At 34.7% G+C, this 20670-nt stretch overlaps 2 protein-coding genes across 2 annotated transcripts in view; both read left to right on the plus strand.

Annotated features, from left to right (window-relative positions):
- Positions 1-8530, plus strand: part of LOC123557782 (uncharacterized) — a 39152-nt gene extending 30622 nt beyond the window's left edge. Inside the window, exon 4 of the mRNA XM_045349472.2 lies at positions 8184-8530. The gene's annotated coding sequence lies outside the window, so the exon portion shown is untranslated. The remainder of the gene's footprint in view (positions 1-8183) is intronic.
- Positions 8531-9933: 1403 nt separating this feature from the next.
- On the plus strand, positions 9934-16238 carry LOC123557809 (uncharacterized). The gene is made up of 4 exons (XM_045349519.2): positions 9934-11347; positions 12718-12883; positions 13816-14082; positions 14646-16238. The coding sequence occupies exons 1-4, from the start codon at positions 11072-11074 to the stop codon at positions 15362-15364; spliced, it is 1428 nt and encodes a 475-aa protein (XP_045205454.2). The 5' UTR covers positions 9934-11071; the 3' UTR covers positions 15365-16238.
- The last annotated feature ends 4432 nt before the right edge of the window (positions 16239-20670 follow it).

The following is a 20670-nucleotide window of genomic DNA, read 5'->3' on the forward strand; positions in this document are numbered from 1 at the left end:
GAACTAAACAAACTGGAATTTAGAAAGGGGGTCTGAGGTTATGGAGCCTGCATATTACAGGAACTGCCAAAAGACAAAATTAAAAAGCAGGCACCATATCCAAGGGGTGATTAAACAATACCCAAAGCTATGAAAGCGGGAGTATTGGAACCACCCAGGCCGAAATGTTCATGCTGAGAAACTAAACAGTACCAGTAGCACGACATAAAAGTCGTGCTGAACGATCAAAGTCATTTCTTAATAGAAAAAGGGACTGATTATATTAAAGAAATGATTTTATACATTATGCCATTAAATTTTATTTTTTTATTAAATGACATAATTAGACCTAAGAAAACAAATCGTATACTGCCGTATTTTTTTTGTCGCTTTCGGGCCTGCTTTAACAAAGGCAGCGTCATGAAGGTTTATTTTATTCTCCATAAGTTTTTTATATATATAAATATGATTGATTTATAATATTGACGAATGATTTTAAAGACATCATATCATTTAATAAAGATTTTTTTATCATTAAATTAGTTAATTATACCAAATAACAAAATCTTATACTGCAGTAATTCTTGTCGCTTTCAGGCCTGCATAAACTATTTGAAGGAAGATTTTTTTTCATGCTAAACAACGAGGATAAAAATCCAACAGGGAAAGACACATTCCAAAAATGCAGCCTCCCCAAAACTTTAACCCAGCACGCGTACGCACATATGGCCAACACACACACATTCTCACACAAAACAAACACACTTGGACAAAACGAACAAATTAAGGAACAAAGTTGGGCACCACCTTGGAACGGTCAGTGGCAAAACCAACACTGGAGAGCTTAAGGATGTATAAGCGGTTTTCCTAGGATATCCGCCATTTTGTGGTCTATGTTTTAAACCCTGAACAATTATATTACATGGTGGCAGCTAAATGTAATAACAAAATTATTAACAATTGTATTAAACTGAAAACTTTCAATCTGTGAATCTGGATCATATAGCTCAATTTAATTTCGCACATCGAGAAAAATTTGACTTTTCAAGAGCTGAAAAGTGGTTTAAAAGATTCGAACGTTTTTGGTTGTCATCAGGACTTACAGAAAAATCTAGGAGATGGAAAAAAAAATACTTTGATTTATCGAATGGGACAAGAAACGGAAGAAATTGTTATAGTATTCGGACTCTCCGCTGATGACAGTAAAAAGTGGGACATAGTAACTCGGAAATTAAAACAATATTTCATTCCAAAGACAAATGTAATATTTGAAGGAACAAAATATAACCAATGAATTGAACGAGAAAATGAGACAGTGGACAGCTTCGTGACAGATTTATATGTGTTAGTAGAAAACTGTGAATTTCGGGACTTGCATGACCAGCTTATACGGGATAGAATACGAGATAGAATAGCTGTCGGCATCAGAAACCACAAACTGTCGGAAAGACTGCAGTTAGATCCGGCGTTGACCGTAAAAAGGGCAATAGCTGAAGCGAAACAGCGGGAAGCAGTAAGGTTCCAGCAAACTGAAGTCAGAGGCAGAGCAAGTAGTGAAACTGTGGATGTTGTGCGCAGTCATAAGACATCAAGTCGAGTAAGAAACTTTGGCAAACAACAGTCATCGGACCCTAGGAAACATACGTCGTCAGCTAGCCAACGTCGCAGGTGCGGCAGCAAACCAAAGCATCCAAGAGCAAGAAATATAATGACATAAATGTCAAAATATAGGACATTTCATGAAAATGTGTCTGACAAATATAGCAGAAATAGAGCGGGACTGTGACGATAGTACTTTGAACGATAGCGATTCATTCTTGAGAACGATAGAAACTCATAGTACCGCGGACGAAGGTGATTCATTCTTGGGGGCGGTAGAAACGGAACCATAGAAAATAAATGACTGTAACATTACCTTTGAAATCGACACAAGGGCAGATGTAACAGTCATATCAGAGACGCTATTCAATACGATAAGGTGTGGAATTAAAAGAAAATAACAGAAAATTACAAAGTGCTGGAAGCACTAGATTTAACGTGCTAGGAAAATTGCAGTGTGTTTTAGAGTCCAAATACACAGTGTGTGTCACGGATTTATATAATGTAGTTAAAAAATTAGGATATGCCTGCTATCGATCAAGCCCTTGAGATCATACAGGTAAACATATTTGATTATGTCTCTTCTGTCAATTCCGTGGAAGAACAAGTTAACAAGAAATTTCCTAAGCTGTTCAATGTGCTAGTTAGGACAGACTGGGAATTCAAAATTTCATTAACAGAAAACGCAAAACGCTATTCTGTATCTACACAGTGTAGAATACCGATTCTATCAAGAAAAGGTAAGAGACGAACTCGTCCATATGGTGAAAACAGGGATTATCTCAAAAGTGTCCGAACCAGTTGAATGGTGTTCTTCCCACCCTTGGTTGTGGTTCCGAAACCAAATGGGGAACTAGATTTAACTAAGTTAAATGAGTCAGTAAATCATGAACGGTGTCATCTGTCGTCAGTTGAAGAGTTGCTAGGCAAGTTAGCAGGCGGGCGCTATTTCTCCAAATTAGAGGCACGCAGCGGATTTTGGCAAATTAAGTTAGCAGAATATTCGCGTCATTTGACAACATTTATCACACCATTTAGCAGATTTTGTCACAATTTCTGGGCTTTCGGGATAACACTTACCAGAATTCTATCAGTAGAAAATATCGGAATTACTAGAAGGCATTCCGGGTGTGGTATGTAAAATGGACGACGTTTTGGTATTCGGGCATACAGGAACATAACAACCGTCTGTTTCGCGTGATAGTGGTAATTGAAAAAGCCGACATCACGCTGAACAAGGAAAAATGCGAGTTTTGTAAGCCGAGCCTGACATTCCTAGGTCATGTCATACGTGACCGTGGTACGATTGAGACCGACCCTAACAAAGTCAAGGCAATAGTAGAGATGCCGAGACATGTATAACCAGAGAGTAAAATTCACCCCTAAGATATCAGACCTTTCACAGGCATAACATAACCTACTTAATACACAAAACTCATGGGTTTGGGATCGGTTTTCCAAAGGTTAAAGACAGAGTTAAGCCCCCTCCACCACCCCGAGGTTTCGGTACACAACGACCCAAAAAAAGAAATCTTGGTCTCGGCCGATTGAAGTTCATTTGGCATGGGTGGGGTCATAAGGCCAAAACATGGTAATGTGTGGAAACCAGAAGCATATGCATCTCGCTCTTTGCCTTACACGGAACAGAGATGTGCTCAAACAGAGAAACTGGGTTTTAGCATTAACTTGGGTTTGTGAGAAATTCCAAAGTTATCTAACAAGTACTCATTTCACTCTTGATTAAGCGAACACAAGCCATTGGTTCCGCTACTAAATACAATACACTTGACTGATTTTAGCCCAAAAATTGAAAGATTTCGTATACGCCTGATGCGATACGATTTCAAAAGTGTCTACAAAATGGGAAGTAAACTGATAACAGCTGATTATTTATCAAGGACACCCCAGTCCCAGAAAGTAAAGAATTGAAGTCTGAAAGTGACACATACGTTCAAATGGTCATTAACAGCCTACCTTCAAGCGTTAATCGACTGGAACAAATTTATCTAGGAGATGAAGTATGCTCTAAGCTGATAAAATGTTGTAAACAAGGATTGGCCAGAGAGGTCAGCACTCCCTAAGGTCATTGAAAAATACTGAGTATTTAGAGGGGAAATTACGTTTCAAAAGGGTCTCCTCCTCAAGGACACCGACCTTGAAATACTACAAGCTATGCAGACTGAAATAATTAATAAAATTAACGGTGAGGCACATCAAGGAATAGCTAAATGTAGGGATCTGGCTAAGCAATCTGTATGGATGATCGATTGGCTTAAGCTCAGTATTAGAAGAGGCCGTAAAGTCATGCCAATATGCACTGAGTCAAAGTGACTATGCAGAACTATTGATACCACTTGAGTTTCCCAAACATCCTTGGGAACGGGTAGCCAGTGATTTGTTTGAAATAAAAGGCCAGACTTACTTATTATTAGTAGAATATTTCTCTAGCTATACTGAAATATTCTAGGCCAGACAGAGGAAAATAAATGTGAAAATAATGAAATGTTGACCTTGCCAAGCCAAAGTGAAACAAGTGAACACAGTGAACACATGGTCGAAATCGAGGACAGTAATACCACATGTTAAACAACAAGATCGGGAATATTATCGAAGCCTCACAATAGATTAAATGAATCATGTCAACTTCTCATTTTAATGATTATTGCTTATAATAAGCTTGTAAGGGAGGTGTTGTGTTAGCTATCTCGGACATGTACAAGTAACGCCCCATGTGGTTCTGGGACAATCTGTGTATGAAAAGAATTGGAACCACTGCCTTACCCTTGCATGATCGTAAGAGGCGACTAAGAGGGTCTTAACACTTGGTTTTGCAGTAACTCTGTGATTCCAGCAGGTATGCAAATTTTGATTCCATACCTCGTTTTTATTTCGATGTAAATGAGATGTGGAACCAAAATTTGTAGTCCTGTTTGGCGCCATATAACCTTTACTGTGCTGGTGCGCCGTAAAACCCAAAATAAATAAATAAATGTACAAGTAACATGATACTTTGCATGCAGGATAAGATATTACAGTAGAGTAGAGACAACACTCTGTGACTAGTGCTTGAATTAATCACATCAATCTATCTCGTGGTCTATGTTTTAAACCCTGAACAATAATACTACACTCCCAACACCCGAACCGTTTATCGATCCATTACCCCACCCAATCCGCACCGCCTCCCTTTTCTGTATTTTGCATATAAGTTAAATGTACTTCTTGGATTTTTAAGGAAACCGTATACAATATTTTTCCGTTACAGCTTCGTTTTGTTGTGGGCCTACTTTGCGATGCTTGCTCTATGTCTGCGTTTGGGGTGTTCTGTAAATGTTCTTCCGGAAAATCTACTCCTAACTTTTATCTTCTAAATGGTCTTTAATAGACAAAGTCAGTTCTGAATAGGTTAAGTTTAATTTTTGATATTTAAACATACATGTAAATACATTTTTATATTCACGTATATTTTCTTCAGCAAGCCGAGGATCATAATAGAAGCTTCATTTACACACATGAAGATAATTCAACAGAAAATAATTAAGGTGGCTATGCTTTCAGAGTGATACTGATGAATCTTGATACCTTAAGGATATTTTCATTAAAATTTATCAAACTGGCATTTTTTTTAAATATTAGCCTATTTTTAAATTTTCGAACAAAAATATTTTCAAGATTTTGCTGATTACTGCGGTATTTAACGTTGTTTTACTTCAAACCGTTAAATAGTCTATTCGGCCTGTAATTGTTAAAATAGTATACTTTTATGAAACTCTGCATGAACGACGTTCTACAGCTAATATAACTCAATTGATAATTTCAGCATTATCAATATTATATACGCAAAGGGGAGAACGAATCAAATACTTGATGTTCCTAATTATAAACGTTAAACGGTTGCTTGTTGATATATTGACTTTGGAATTATATGTAGCAGTGGCCGGGGTGCGTGCTCCCGGAACTTTGGACAGGACTGGGTTATTTCGCACCTATCCTACAACTGTTATTAAGTAATTTAATTCAGACAAAGCACATGTCGACTGAAATGCTATTTTCAAGCACATGTCTGCACTAGCTCTTTGAAGATGTGCCCATTTAGCTGCTCAATGACAGCTGAAACCCATCACAGCATTGTCGCCCATGTGCTTTGTGCGATTGTTACAAAGTATTTAAAATAATGAACACAATAATGTTTCTAATCAACTTACTAATGCATCTTTTGACATCCAATGATACTCCCATCTGTATTATTATTAATCCACAATGATTGAATATTATTATAATTCTTACTTCTAACAAAACAAGTACCAGGTCACCTTTCCATTGTCAGTGCACATACTTTTACCAAGAGAACCAATCAATTGCGAGAACGTACCGATAAACACGCCCATGTGTAGTCATTCACACGTTTAATAGCTTTGACCCAGTGATCGAGTCAATACACATTGTCACGTGACCTGTGTATTCCATATTTGTAAACAAAATACCTTAGTTAAATATAGTCTGTTTCAAAAGTTATAGTTTCCCTTTCTCGCTGCCGAAATGCTCCATAAAGATCATAATCATAGAAATGGTATTTGTTTTGCGTGTATGACTGGGATGGGGCTAGAGACACATTCGCAGTACTGTAAAATACTTATTTGCTGTAGTGTGGATGTGCACTTACCCCCAAAACAGTCCAGTCAGTGAAAATGTAATTCTACTTCCTAGCATATTTTAGAATTGAAATTAATAACACCATGTCACGTATACTTGTATTGTATTTAGAGCAACTGTTCGCTCATACATCATGTAATATGATTTGAGGTGAAATAAAGTGTTGTCTATGTCTATGTCTATGTAATATGTTATAAACGTGTAACCGTATACAGTATTTTTCTACTTCCAGTGTATTTTAAGCATAGATTTTTGCTATGAAAATTAGAAATATTTCTAACATGCATTTGCATAACTGTTGGTAATAATTCTACCACTCTCTTAATAAGCATTTATATAGTAAAACTATGAAAATATTGAATTTCAAACCTAATCAAAATTCGAGCCTTTGTAACAATGACTCGTGAAATCCTAATCCTGAATTCATCAAATGCGTAAATTTACAAACAGAGAGAGAGAGAGAGAGAGAGAGGGAGAGAGTGAAACGAGAGCTTTTCTCGTCACAAAAATCTGCCACATTTAATTAATAGGTCTTCAAACACTTCACCTAACTTCCATTGTGTACGTTGTCTACACATTTGGTCCTTGAAAGAAATAACATTTGGTCAGTGTTTGAGAAAAGTATAAAGGATTTATGGCAGACTTGTGGCGAGTAAAGCACTCATTTTTCATTAAAATCTGTCAAGTAATAAGGAAATTATATATGCAACAATCTAATATGAATCCAGCGATACTTCCAGTGCGCTTACCGAAAAGTCACGTTGTTGAGCCTGATTTAATATCACATCGCTTTATTAAAGCAACAAAGTGTCAATGCGTTTGCAATTTTGGTTTTGAAATAAGTATATATAATACTTGTTATCATGTCACTGAACGACCCAAAAGATGAATTTTGTGCAATTTGTTACTGACAGGTGAAAGATTTTCTAGTTTTCTTACTTTAAAACTATTACAAAAATGATAATTTCCAATATTCTAACAGAAAAGCGAATGTAGTGTACACAATGGTTTGAATATTCCAACCCATCCTGAATTGTAAGTGACGACTGGGACAAACAACGCCGGTTACCACAATTTTGCTGACTGACCTATCAATGCCGCAAATTCTAAGTAGGCAGGGTATCCTTGATATGGACTGTGTCAATAACAATATATGACAGCTATTTCTTTCAGACTTAAATTAGTTTTTCTTACTTTTATTTCGTTATTCAGCCTTGTGTCTCAAAATTGTGGAAGACGTGGAAAGTCGAAACTCAAATTAAGGTCTAGTGCTTAATTGTAATCTGATAGAGTACCGTATTCCATCTGGCACTACAAATTCTAGACAGCGTTTAATCATAGTAAGCTGAATTCTGAATTAAACTGTTCTCTACTTATTTAAATGTAGAAAGGTGGTTCTTACTTACAAAGAGGAACTCTTGTGTCGAGCGTGACATTTTCTATTTCAGTACAAAATAGAAAAGTCTTCTAACGACTTCTAACCAAACTGTTTCAATGTTGCCTACTCCGAGGTTTACCAATGGATGTGGTGTCCCACAATTCATCGATTTCAAGATAAAATATATGTAACCCTGTAAACATGAAGTCATTAGGCCAGCAACGGAAAACCGTCAAAGGATAATCGTTGTTGGGCCACTGTTGAATATATTTTGATAAATTTGTGGAATCTAAGAGAAGTTCTTTTTATAGTCTGTATGCATGTAGTATCCATATGACTTTAACATTATATTGAATACGTTTATCTAAAACTGGCGGATGGCACAAGCGTTGATCGAGTACTTAATTCTGTAAATAAAACAACTCATATTCTCGTAAATTTTAACATATTTTTCTCAGTTAAATACAGACAAAAGTAAATTTCATACATTTTACGCAAGTTTATGTGCATCTTTATAGTTATTGTTATCAATTTGACGTAGGTGGTTTAATTACCATTTTCGATTGTTTTACAGGGGACTGTTCAAGAGTAATAATGGAGCGCCTAGCACTGTAGTACACAGGAAAAAAAGAAAAGATAGAAAGCTGCAACTTCAGTGAGAAAAGAAAACAATCAGACAGAACTTGGATATATAATGAGTTGAAATACAGACAGTAATTCATTTTAATAGGATTTAATCAGTGACTGAAAAGAGAAAAATGGTTAGAATGAATCAATATTTGACATGTTTTAATGATGAAATATTCGGTTATATTTCTTCAGGAAACTTGCAAACAAACTTTGAATAAATGTTAGATTTCTTCTTGTTAAATGTCAAACAAAATCACAATTATTTGAAAATAAAATGTGTACTATATATGATATTAATCTTAGTTTTTTTTTCAAATTTGTAATCGTTTGGATAGCGTTGGCATCTTTCTTTTAGCCAACAAAGAAATAGAGTTGACCCAACGTTGGACCAACCATGATAGACGAAAAAATGTTGTTGGCCCAATGGAGGGCCAAAGATAGGTGTAGGATACCAGTCATTGGGCCAACGGTGTACCAACAGTTGGGCCAACGTTGCGCCAATTAGCAAAATGGCTTTGGGTCAATGTTGGAATTCTTCGTTGGGCCAACGAAAAGTCTGCAGTTGGGCCAATGCTTGGTCAACACCTGTCTGCTATCTGGGAAATTTGGTCACTTAATTTTGTATGAACTTGCCCAGTGAGTGAACCTCTAGTGCTTTTGGGGTCATATTCGGGACAGTACAATACAGGAATCGTATAAAGGCTCCGATTCTAAAGATTGGTTTGCGGTGGGTTGGTTTGGCAACAGCCGAACTAGTGTATTGTTGCTTTCCTCTAAATCATAACCACGTGTGCCCCGCTATCTGGCTGTGTGTTGTCAAAATATGCAATAACATTAAACTTATCCGGATAAAGCAATTCTGCAAATAGCACCTTGCATTCTGTTTAACTGAATTTAAACCAAACTTGACATAAATATCCCTTTTTCAAAGGCACCTACATTCATTCCATGTATATATGTAAAACATTTTATGTAGCTGGAAATAATAAGTGAAAACATCTTCTTTAGTTTCTATGAAATACCCATAATATTATGTATTCTATATACACTATTTATATGGAAAGTTTGTTCACTTCAAGGAATTTGCACAAGTATTGTCCCTGAAGTATGGATATTTCGCCTCGGTCAATATTGCCTTCTTCTGGTGATTATTACATCATATCAAACGACTCAAGAGTCAATAATAATTATTGTATACTGTTTAACATTCTAAGTACAGTATTCCTTCAATAATATAATATTGCTTTGTTATTTTGACAGTTTATATACTTTGCTATCTAATTTGAAAATTTTAATGTAATTCTAGAGGCACGCCCTTTTAAACATTTTTCCTGTTACTTGTATCTCCTAACAACCTCTTTTTTTAAATTGTCCCAACGAAACAAGTTAATAAAAACATTTTGTCCAGGCCAATTAAACATATCGCCTTTTGTCTAAGATATCAAGTGCGATCTCTTACATTGCTATATTCAACTTCTATCAACCGTCCTAATTACTTTGAAGATAAGTAGAGCGGCTCGAATTTGATTTTTCTTATGTATAAGTTTTTATGTTCTGACATACGATACTGCGAAGAAGATTATAAATTTAACATAGGCAAGCCATTTTCAATTTTTTATCAATTCTATACATGTAAACAAGATGTATTCTAATGATGTGTGATGGTCGTAAAAATACAAATATAAATACATGTTATGGGAGATTCATTTGAAAGTTAATGCGAAGGACATATTCTCATAGTTTCATACCTTAATTTTACTGACAAATATATATATACATGTTTGGGAGATCCATTTGTAAGCTAATACGAAGGGTCTAATCTCATATTTTACCTTAAAGTTACTGACAAATATATATACACGTTTGGGAGATCCATTTGTAAGCTAATACGAAGGGTCTAATCTCATATTTTACCTTAAAGTTACTGACAAAATATATATACATGTTTGCAAGCATTCTATCATATACCATAAATTGAACGTATATGTGCATCAAAGAATGACAAATCGACATTCCGTTAAAGGGGCATGTCATCAGACGTACACCAAACTTTCCATTACTAGTATACCAGTGAAATATCAAAAGGAAATAATTCATTTGAAGTAGGGTAATATTCTACGGATATGTTATAAAATGCAGCTAAATTCCATTTGTGTTTCGTATTTGTTTACCGCGTTACTAGCGCAAAAGAGAATTTTATAATACTTTACAGAATGTAGGAAATGTTCTAAAAATAAGTTATCTTGAGTGTATACCGTATTTATTTTCAATCAGTCAAACATTTACAAAGTTTTCAAGTACTTATTCATGAAGAGTGTACAAATTGTACAATGATTTGTGAAGGGAATGATTTATTTAAACATGCAGCAGCATTGAAACGTAGTAAAATCTGATAGAGGCTATACGAAGTAATAGTTGCTAAGCTTCATTCCTATTTTTTGATTTCGCTCCATAGCCTCTACCCTATACTTAGAAATGAATGAATCATTTTATTTCATTTTCGTCTATTAACACAATTAGAATAGTAATAACCCAAAGTATTATTTAAATCTAACACAATGATCGTGTCCTACAATTCCACTGTCGACGCTTTTGTTTTTGAAGTCATATCTATGTCTTCTTTTATGTTTAATGTCATGCTTAAACGAACAATGAGAATACCGTGTAAATATATAATTATGAAATATATTTGGTTCTGAAATTTGTTTTGATTTTTCTGCACTGGAATGAAAACAAACGTTTTCTTACAATGTATGATATAATAAAAAATTCAATGTTAAATTGTAAGACTTCGTGTTAATCAACTTTTAATTTAGAATCTTTGGAGTAAAAATGAATCCGGAAATGAAGGTATTTAATTACAAAAAGGCTACTAATCTTACCGACGATTTTCGTCGCTTACAATGTGTAACGCCGATGGAATTTGATTTCCCGTGGGAGGTCGATAATTGTCCGATATGTCTAGATGTCCATGATGACCCAAAACAGCTAGCATGCAAGCATACCTTCTGCAAAGTGTGTCTACAGTATACTATCGACAAGACACCAACAGATACCAGGCATGATGACAGGGGCTTTGAGTGCCTTATTTGCGGATACTTTACTAAGGTACCATCTTGCACTCGAGATTCATGCTATACAAAGAATAAAATCTGTAAAACAATTCTTTGGAAGGATAGAATGCAATTAAGCAAAATAATAGTAGGCTAAGTTTGATCGAGTCTGCCCATGAGAGGTAATGGAAAGTGCATACCTCTCGCGTCCCCTAGCACCGACTTAAACGGAATCCTATTTCATAGATACTGAATGGACTCCATGATCCCAAAAACACGCTGTAACAATGTTTGGTAAGAATTTGATAATTTGTTTTTACTGACAATATCTGCAAATGTTTTAATAATGTAATAATGACAGAAGCCACACCTGTGAATTTGATCTTACCTTTAAACTTATATACAATACCTATAAAACTTTACATGTATGGATGACACTTAAATTAATAAATAAATGTAATTATCTTAAACGTACAATCACTATAACTGAAATATAATATAACGAGATAATATCAAATTATTATGTTTAATCTTTAATAACTTTAGTTCATGTTTTTTCATTTGCAACTTTTACGCAAAACCATGTGCAAAATGTGGCATAGAATTTTAATAAATACACGTCCTGGTGTATCTTGTCACATGATTAAAAAGGGACGCACGGTGTCGTACTATTTTGAACTGACGAACTATATTTTGATAAAATCTAGTGACTTCAATTATTCTTAATTCTAACACGACCAGCAAATAACCTACATACATGTAGAGCAAAATCTATCTCATGTTATTCCGCAATATACTGTTTGCGTGCAAGGACGTCATCCGATCCAGGTGCGTAGCACGGTCGTAAAAAGTAGTTACCATTTTTTTCTAACACTGTTGATACTAGTATGTCTTGTTAGAATCGAAATGATTAGTTCCCAAGTGTGATTTATCGCAATAATCCGAATTTTTCAGTCAGGACTACGGCCTTCGTGATATATTCTTACGCATAAAAACTCAAAACTCGGGTTATTCTACGATAAACCACGTTTGGGATCTTATTATTTCTTAAATAATGTATTACCACCTTTGTATTTATCCTAATTGTACAACGAGTCAGCTGTCTGACAATATTTTACTCTTCTGAATTAATTCCTTTACAGTACGTACTTTTCAGCCTATTCACAACAAACAACAGTAATTATATAAGAAGCTGACCTAGTTTGAACTGCAAATAAAAATGTAAGAAAATCACTAAGATGTGCACTTTCGGTTTTTTTTAATTCTAATAATTTCATTTGGTAGCCTCTATCCAATACATAGAAATCGACGCAAGTATGTAGGAAGTCCTTTAACAGATCATGTGTCTGAAAACTTATTTTACTATTACAGCGTATATTATTGGTCTGGTACTACAAAGGAATAAACCTGTTTTTCTGTTTGCAGATACCGAATTATTCCATTCCACGTTGTGACTGGGCATACAATATATCAGAAGATTTCAGATTTCCAGAAGCTATACAAGATGCTGATGGTAGTACCGGTGATGATGAATACAAACCAACTACAACTAGTAACAACGATGACGATGGTTACAAACCAACTAAAACAGGCATTACAATTAATTGATAAAGAAGTCTTATATTTAACCCCATGAGCATTATTTTGACCAAAGAAAAATGTGTTACGAGGTGACATGTGACATGTAGTCAGTTTAAGGTAGTGGACCCGCAACGATAATCGTTAATATCAGTTTAGTTTACGCAATTCGGCATTATTCGGGCGTAAATACATGACTTTCCGTAAAAAAAATGGAGAATGCCGAAATCGCATACGGAGAAAAACGTCATTTGCCAAATGTCATTACGTGTCCAATCTCTTTAGTCAATTCCTTTAGATACTTTATTTTTACAATCTTATTAACTATATATTATATTCTGCATTCTTCATTCAGTGATTTTAAATATTCTACTCCGTTTTAAAATCAGTATGAAAGAGGCCTACATTACAGAAACAACACAAGCAAATACAATTTTTTATTCTATCACGCGTCTTTCAGCGAAAAACACTTATACAGTACCATAGAAGAAATTTCCCTCTCAAGAAATCAGCCGTTGGGTTTGCACTACATCCGGAACGGGAAATTTGTAATTAATGCCATATGGAATATATTCAATTTATGACCCTTCATTAAACTGAATATTATTTTAACTACAATGTATATATGCAAATTAAACAGATGTATTAAGTTTTATTCTTGCCTTTTTAATTAAGCAAAAACAGCGATATTACTTCCCGAACAGAAGATTATATTAAGTAAAACATTCCCTTTTAATGAGTACACATAATTCAAAGTCGACTTCCCAAACGGAAAATTTCGACTAATATGAAACACAAATTAAACGTCTTCAGACGATAATGACACATTTACTCTGCTTTAATTGAAAGGCATATAATGATTAAGACATGTAATAGTTAAATGTTTTCCCATGTCTGCTTTGCCTGAAATAAAATATTTATGTTATACATTGGTTGTACTTTCAGAACGCTTGAAAGAAGATAATTGGTTTGTCAAGTGGAAAATTTCAACATTTCCAAAGTCTTATCTGCTAAACAGAGGCTTAAACCCATTTAAGAGGCTCAAAAACTGCTATGTGTTTGCCAACACGACCAGTACAGATGATATTCAAGGAAGTGGTGAAAGGGAAAACGGCAGACTGGTTCAAGATGACTTTGATGACACAACTGAACTCCAGAGCGAAATATTAGCTATTGCTTTCTTCGAGGATAACGTCATAGTTTATGATAATGGTATATCTTATGACTTCCAGTGAGAACCTAAATATCCAAAATTTTGAAACAAAATTGTCTTTGAATTATCGTAAAACATACATGCGTGTCATCGTAATTTTTTGGCAGCAAAGTACAGCTTACAGTACTCTTCAACACTTTCTAAGTCTACACAGAAGTATATACCCTTAACAAGTATTTTTTAAAAAGCAAATGTTGTCTGTAACTCAGTTGTCATTTACAATTACTCGTAAGCGAAAAGGGAACAACTAAAGTGGAAACTGGAATAAGCTATTTGCGAAATGTTTGCTTTACTCAGTTTGCTCCAGTGTAAAGTGTTTTGAAATGTCCCCTTACTTACTTCTAGTTTTACGAGAGTTTCGAATACATAAACCTTATAGATCTACCTTTATAATGTCTATATGGGGTTTGAACGATGCTCTGTTTACTTTATCATTAAATAGTCATCTGACTCGCCTAAAAAGGTAGAAGAAAAGTGGCTCCTACTTGAAAAACCCAATTTTTAAAATTCATCATTACAAGCAAAACTGTACATGTACTTCTTTCATGATATTTTCTTTCAGGTCTACACGAGATTCAAATGTACAACAAAGAAATGACATTGGTGTCAAACATTAGGGAGAAGGGTATATTTGACATAGCAGTTCTTGGGACAATCATGTACATGACAGTTCCAGAAGACAAATGTATCCATGTATATGATCTCTTAAACCAGTGCTATCAAGATCCACTTTATCTAACGACAAAATGTTTCGGTATTTGCACATTTATTGACAATCTTGCGGTTTTGTTGTGCGAAGAAAACGACCAAAAGTATCAAATTTGTTTTTTGAAAGCTATTGGAGTTTTTGGAGAAAAGATAGAACTGAGAGGTGGCCGTTTTAAATTCACGTGTCCGAGACAGCTAACCATTTGTGCAATCACACGTGTGGCTTACGTCAGTGACAATGAGGCGGGGCTTGTGAAATGTTTTCGCCTTGATGGACGTCTGAGCTGGGAAAGATTGGTTTATGGGGCGGGGCCTTTAGCGGTATATAATGGTTATCTAATGGTAGGTCGAGGATATACTAACTCAGTAGATGTACTTATCAGTGGCGGAAGATTTAATGGAAGGCTGCAATCATTTCAATACGAATTGCTTGAACCTCAGAGCTTAGCAGTTTCCAACGAAAAATCGGAAATTGTAATTGTTGACGGGAATAACATGATCCATTTGTTTACTCTTCACAAAAGAGAAGAATTTGTACAAAAGAAAGAAAGTCGGTCCTGCTTGATAGTTTAGATATTCAAGTACAGTGGAATATTGTAAATCAAAATATCAAAAATAAAGGTTCAGAAAATGATCGCAGACATTGTAACAAAGACCCGACAAATACAGGCATAACAGAACAAGTCAAAATATTCTTGATTACATCAGTTCTTATTAAAACAAATGATACTTATTTTCAAAGTACTGTATCAAAATGTATGTCCAACATCGTGTTCAAATCAGAAAGCCATTTCACGATGATTTACCTTCTTTTGAACACGTGTTGTGTAAAATAGTATTTTGTTGTTATAACATAGCCTCATTGTTCACTAACCGTTACTGTAGTGTATTCCTTAGTTGACTGTTATAATGACTTCAGGATTCATATAATCTTTATATTTTAATTCTCTTATTGTTACATTGACATTACTGTTCACCGAAATTGTGTTCACATTTTGTTTACTGGTTATAATTCTGACTGTACTATTTTTTACAATAATGTTAACATTATTGATAACAATTTGTTAATGTATACATTGTATTGCTCACTGGTTGCTATACTGACTACATGAAGTGATGGCATATTAAATTGATGGTGTCGAATAGCGCTCTTTAACTTAATAATTATCTTCGAAACTGTTCATATTTGTATGATGAACATTCGTAAAGTGAAGAAAAACGACCCGTCATTTCATTACAATCATCCTATTATCTCACAACAAAAAGTCTCAAACAGTTTTCTTTTAGAAAAGTCAATACATCTTCTAAACACTTAAGAACACATTTCTGTTTTATGCTGTCTTTAATTTGAATGAGTACAAAAGATTTTCAAAGGAATAAGCAATGACTTATATGTTGACATTAGACATGTCTTAAATAAAATATATATAAAATATAATATATTTGTCTAAATTTGTAACGTTATCTGGGATTCGAGATTTTGTCAAATGTCAATTATATACAACCATTTCATTACCACTACGCCCCATCTAAAAACAAAAACAAAGATCGACTCCTACGAACACTGTGTACATTTGCGTGTGTATGTACGAGCTATGAACACAAACTTACATAGACAAATCAGAGAAAGGAAGACGAAACAAACAATGAAAGAAACATAATATGGCACTGCCATTGAATGGTCTATGACAAAAAGCATGGTGGAGTTAAAATCATTAAATTGTAGCAACATCTCACTCTTAATCCTAAATGCTATGGCTCAAGTTGCAATACGATGCAGATGTATTTGGTAACCAATGCACAAACATTTAATTGTGTATATATTTAAATAATTTTATTCAATAGTGTAGTCTTAAACTTGTCAACGGACACCTGCTTGGACTTAGGATACAAATTTCCATCTGTAGCCCCTATCCCTGCCGACTACATTTAAAACCTCCTGGATACTTAATCGTTGCTTTCTCTGGGGATCTAGTAAGGCTAGTTGACAATCTCAGTAAGTCAGTGATAGAATATCAGCTTTGAGTGCGTGAGGCTAGGGTGGAGGGGGAGTTATTCCTGGCCTCATGATATCAAAGAGGTAAAAAATGGCAGTATATCCATCATGTTTGGCACTCAGTATTTGAAGAGTTGTTCAGTGAGGTAAAACAGAAGTCCAAATAAGTATCTGTTACTGGATTCCACGAGAGCTTTGTAGCTCACTTGGTCTGGTGATAATATATCAAGTGACGTTAAACAAAGTTTACCTTTTGATTTATACTCGTAAGAGATGGAGTCAATATAAAGCTGGAGTAATCCCAGGTAACAACAAGCTATGAGAACAGTTTAATGTAGGAAAGATATCATAAAATGCAAGGTTACAGGAGAAAAAGGGTACCTTGTTATTATAAAAGACAAAATAACTTACCTTAAATATGGAGTACAGTAGCCAATTGCCCAGGAAATAGACTAAGGGCGCTTTTGTTTGTAACAAACTCAGTTCGGTTTCAAACCGGTTTGCCAAACTTTCGATTTGTTTTGTAAAACTGGTTTTGATCTCGAAAAGGTTTGTGTCATTTGTTTTTAAAAACCGCTAACCGGTTTGTCAAACCGACCAAACTGTCCCCGGAGGCGGTTTGTTCGGTTTGTTGTATCCGAAATTTATTGCAGTTCGAGAAAGAATGGCGGACCTTGTAGATTGAAATGGAAACGGGCGAAAGAAAAAAATTAAGAACTGGTTCATTTCTGGTGAAAACTCTTGGTAATCTTTATGCTCAGCCGAATTCATTTGTCAATAATTACTTCTAAAAACATTTTCTTTGATTGGCATACATCGTTTTCATCAGTTTCTCTAACCATCGAATATCCCATTCATTTCGTTCCAAGATTATTCGACCTCCAACAGTCCAAAATCCAATTACTGTTATAGAATAAAGTTTTAATTTATAATAAATGTGTCTGTTTCTGAAGGATAACATACATATGCAATATTTTGTATTTAAATAAATGTCTCTGTTGCTAAGCAAGGGATCACTTCTTGTAGTGTAAAGAAACACACTTACTTTTGTAAGAATTCTAGGTTCAAGTCCTAGCAAGAAGTCCTATGCACATTGACATAACTTTATATGCACATAAACATCATTAGTAAATAAATACATATGCAAAGCAGTTCTCTAGCCTGACTAAAAGATGCAATTTTAAATTTAAGAGCAAAATGAGGATTTTTTCTATTTTCATGCATACAACTATTCATATCAATGAACATTTCATTTTCCAACTACATTTTCATTTTTGTTTTATCCCTGACAATATATTTATTGAAAATAAATTGACTGACAGCTCTAGGACCTCTTAACTTATGCAGAAAAATGGCCGAAAAACACTGCAAAGTCATAAATACTTGTGGGGGACTAATTTTCATGGATTTCATAGTTGTGTAATAATTTCTAACAAGCCGATAAATACCATCGTTTTTATCTTCAAAAGTTGAATTCCATAAATTCGTGTCCCCATGAAATAGCCATTTCAATATAGACAAAGCAGTTATCAACAACAAAAATAGAATGACTATTAAGTCAGTAAAAAGAGCTGATCCTTGTTGTCAAATGTTGTACAATTTATTACAATGCTAACTTCGGAAACAAGTTTGCACAAGTTTGTTTCAATTGATAATACATTGTCTCGTTAGTGCCTTGATGTTGGTGACTTTCTCCTTGTAACTCACAGGTTCTGTTGGTTGTTCTGACTGAGCTCCTAGCTTAGCCAGTTTGTCTGCCTCTTCATTGACTGCAAGTCCACAATGGGATGGAATCCACTGAAGTGCTACTTTGCAGGTTATACTCAGGCTCTGCATTCTCCTGGCTAGCTGCGGAGCTTTATTGTCGATCAGAGCTTCCATGACAGACAGTGCATCTGTTAGAAAGACGACTGAGAAGCTTTCTTCTGCCGAGTCTTTAATTATTGAGACGGCCTTCATGAGTGCTTCAGTCTCTGCCTTGTTATTGCTGCAGTGTTTTCCTGTGGCTGCGTGTAGTGTAGACAAATTTCAATGCACCAAAATACATATAATTATACAATTATGTTTAACAATGTATATCCATGGTTTCTGGTCCCCCTTAATACAGTGACATAAAAGTTCAAAGTATTAAGTATTATCTGATGAAGTCAGGGGTGTCATCGGATGCCACCCAACTCGATCATTGTTGCCAGATTTTGGATGTACAGTGTGTCATCAGAAAAAATGTCAGAGATTAAATATTTCAACCATTTTTTGAAGAATCTTAATTAATATTTATTTAAATAAGTTTTTGTGAGGTAAGATACACCCGCTGGCCTAAAATACAACTGGTTACTTAAATCAGTCCAGCACCAGAGTCAGAGCATATGTGCTTTGCTGGATCCTTGAGTAGTATAACATCATCTATTTTTGCACATTAACTACACCACAACTGTCAAACTTTGCTGAGTGTGTCTAAAACAAGGAAACAGCAATGATTTCAATTTAGGAGTTATCCCTGTTACAAAACACGTAATCTCTAATTATTCAGCAAATTGAATAAAAAAAAAGTCTGCTGGATAGTGGATACAGTTAAATGATTACATCTCAGTCTTAGTCTTTGTGGCCGCATGGTTAGGGTAGTTGATTTTAAATTATTTGACCTTTACTGCTGTGTGTTCGAAACCTTGCTCAGGGTGTAGAATTCTTTCATGTGTGGATTTTTTTAAGTAATCCAGCTGACTTAAAGGACAGTGGCTTAACCTAGCTGCCCGCCCATGCCTTAAATAATGCATTGAAAGTTGATATATGACCTATAATTCTGTCAGTCTGACATTAAACTTAACAAAAACAAACATTTGTATTCACTCAATTGGTCTAATGGCTTATGTTGTTGAGTGCAAAAGGCAGTGACACAACTGTCTATGTCATAATTAGCATTGCTATATATACACATGTTAAATAGTGTCGGCACATGAGGAGTAGTAATAGTAGTACATGTTATTTAATATGTTTGGCTCTTAGTCTGACTGAGGCCCGATAGGGGTAGCCGAATTCAGAGCTCTATGTATAGATCTATAAGACTGGAGGAGTGTACTGCACATGCGGAGTAGTATTTTTGCTTAAATGTGGGACCTTTTTCAGTCTCCATACATTACTGACAATCCGATTTTCAAAGATTCAAATCCATAATTTTCAATCTTTTATTTAGTTAAGTTGCAACGAAATTTAGATATTACGGGGGAATTACAGTGGTTTCGTCAAATCACCGGTTCGTCATACTTAATTTATATAGTAAGTGAGAAGTGGTTTCGTCATAAAGACTTTATATAGTTAATAGCATATAATAGGTCAATACAATGGAAGATGATCGCACCTATTTAATGGCAGTTAATATCGATGATTGCGTTAAAGTAATTCGCACATACTTTAATCGATAATGTTACTCAAATTGCAAATGAGTTATTAAAAATTATTGTGTATTAAAAACGAGTTCTTGATAAATATTACGTTTCTGAAATAGACGGCCCGATGTATAATTCATTTCATGAAAAAAAAAAAATGATTAGCGAACAATATAAAGCTGATCTTGATCTGCACTGGTCGCGAATGCAGGTACATGTATACTTGCGATTAAGATGTTGATAATTAAAGGATGCTGTAAGAAAAATGTACAATTTTGGTAATATGAATTATCGGACTTGTATTAAATTACATTAAAAATTTGGCAAACAGATATATTTAAATATGTAAAATATGAATGTTATAAATGTACCAATGGAAATAAATTGTGTCTATCTTCACATTTACTCTTATAATTTTATATTTGTAGAGTAAGTATTTGTTTGCCATAATACTTATTTTACACAACTTCAATTACGGCCTTTAATTAACGCAAACTATA

The sequence above is a fragment of the Mercenaria mercenaria genome, chromosome 15 (genome assembly GCF_021730395.1).
Source record: "Mercenaria mercenaria strain notata chromosome 15, MADL_Memer_1, whole genome shotgun sequence".
NCBI classification, from domain to species: domain Eukaryota; kingdom Metazoa; phylum Mollusca; class Bivalvia; order Venerida; family Veneridae; genus Mercenaria; species Mercenaria mercenaria.